At 45.9% G+C, this 1,692-nt stretch overlaps 1 protein-coding gene across 1 annotated transcript in view; it reads right to left on the minus strand.

The window, feature by feature from the left end:
- LOC106818151 (cirhin-like) overlaps window positions 1-1,692 on the minus strand; it is a 15,797-nt gene that overhangs the window by 7,310 nt on the left and 6,795 nt on the right. Inside the window, exon 6 of the mRNA XM_014822876.1 lies at window positions 1,380-1,450. Within this exon, the coding sequence (XP_014678362.1) occupies window positions 1,380-1,450 (71 nt within the window). The remainder of the gene's footprint in view (window positions 1-1,379; window positions 1,451-1,692) is intronic.

The following is a 1,692-nucleotide window of genomic DNA, read 5'->3' on the forward strand; positions in this document are numbered from 1 at the left end:
ATTCCACTACATTTCAATTATCATATAAAGATTCACGTACATTTCAATTATCATATAAAGATTCCCCTACATTTCAATTATCATATAAAGATTCCCCTGCATTTCAATTATCATATAAAGATTCCCCTGCATTTCAATTATCATATAAAGATTCCCCTGCATTTCAATTATCATATAAAGATTTCATTACATTTCAATTATTAAATGAAGATTTTCATACAATCCAATTAGCTGCTAACAATTGCTTATAACTTTAACATGTCTTTTGCACGTGTTGTTTGGTGACCAATTATGCTAGCCGCACACTATCCGATTTTGCACTATGCACAGCACTAAGCCCCCGCACACTATACGACGCACTCGCGATCAATCGGGAGGCCACCGCACACTGTCCGACTCAAAGTTGACGCAAACCATGGCACTCTCGTGGCGTTCCCAGCAGATTTAGCGTGTACTAAGGGTCGGGAGTGTTTCCCATGGTTCGAATGCCATTCCATTCGAATGCGGTTCCCATGGCGCTGCTCTGTGATTGGTCAATTTTCTTCAGCGCACGCCGATCGGGTCGGATGGCCACGCACACTATCCGAGCGGGCCCGTACGCCGTGCTATTGGCGCGAAAAAAACCTATCGTTCGCCTCTAGCATGACGGCACGCTTGGCTAGGCAGATATGTGTATACATTCACGTTCACTGTCAGAGCGACGACCCGATCCTGTTCCCCGATTCAAAAATTCGATTCGGGCCAAAATGAGCCTCGCAGAGCCAATCCTTAAGCCTTCCGCGAGTAAACCTAGAACATCTCGCTCCAATCGTAAGCCTTCAAATCACGCTCGGGTCGGATAGTGTGCGGCTAGCATAAGTCTGCGTAGACGCAGCGTCGCGCGGCTACATGATGTTACAGGGAGTTGGATAAGCGGGTTTTAGATTAGGCAGTTTCGAGAGTCAGTGTGAAATAGGGGTAGGCAGCGAGTCTGAAGAGAACGGGTGACAGTGCTGCGGCGCTCAGGCAATGTAGGGAGTTTTGGGAAATATATAGGGAGAGATGTAACAGTAGGGGATTGGGATTCGGGTTCTGGGCTCGGAGGCTGAGCACAGGCGCGCGTATGCGCGGTAGTGCGCTGTGTTTTTGTCTCTTTGTGAACGATGTGACGACACTGTGTATGCGTTATTAAAGATTATTCCGGTTACAACAACAAGTTTGACTTTATATCTACATTCCTGTTTACATAACCTCTCATCCCTGAGCAGCACCCTGAAAATAATGGAAATCCGAAATGCGTGAAATTGTCGTGCAGACTGCAGACGTAGCAGCGAGAGATTTCTACCTGACACAAGATGCAGAGATTGAGAGCCAGACTGAAGCACAAGGAAACGTATTACCTTTGGAATGTGTGGCAGCGTTATGTAGGTTTTCGGTGGGTACTTGCTGAGGCCTAAGTTCGTATCGACCCCTGCAATGGAAACGAACTTGAGAAATCTTTGCCACCCCAGTGATAAGGAAGCATGGCTCAGTTGGATTGGCTCAAACACGAGCATTAACTGCCAACTGCTAAAATAGACACTTGGGTCTTTTTCCTTTCGTGCCGCAGATTCGCAAATAAATCATCATGCTGCTACATTGCGTAAGTCTATGTAACTACACAACCATTCGTCACACTATCGCTATCTGTCAAATATTTTTGCACACTAATAG

Source organism: Priapulus caudatus, unplaced genomic scaffold, assembly GCF_000485595.1.
Source record: "Priapulus caudatus unplaced genomic scaffold, Priapulus_caudatus-5.0.1 Scaffold2058, whole genome shotgun sequence".
NCBI lineage: Eukaryota > Metazoa > Priapulida > Priapulimorpha > Priapulimorphida > Priapulidae > Priapulus > Priapulus caudatus.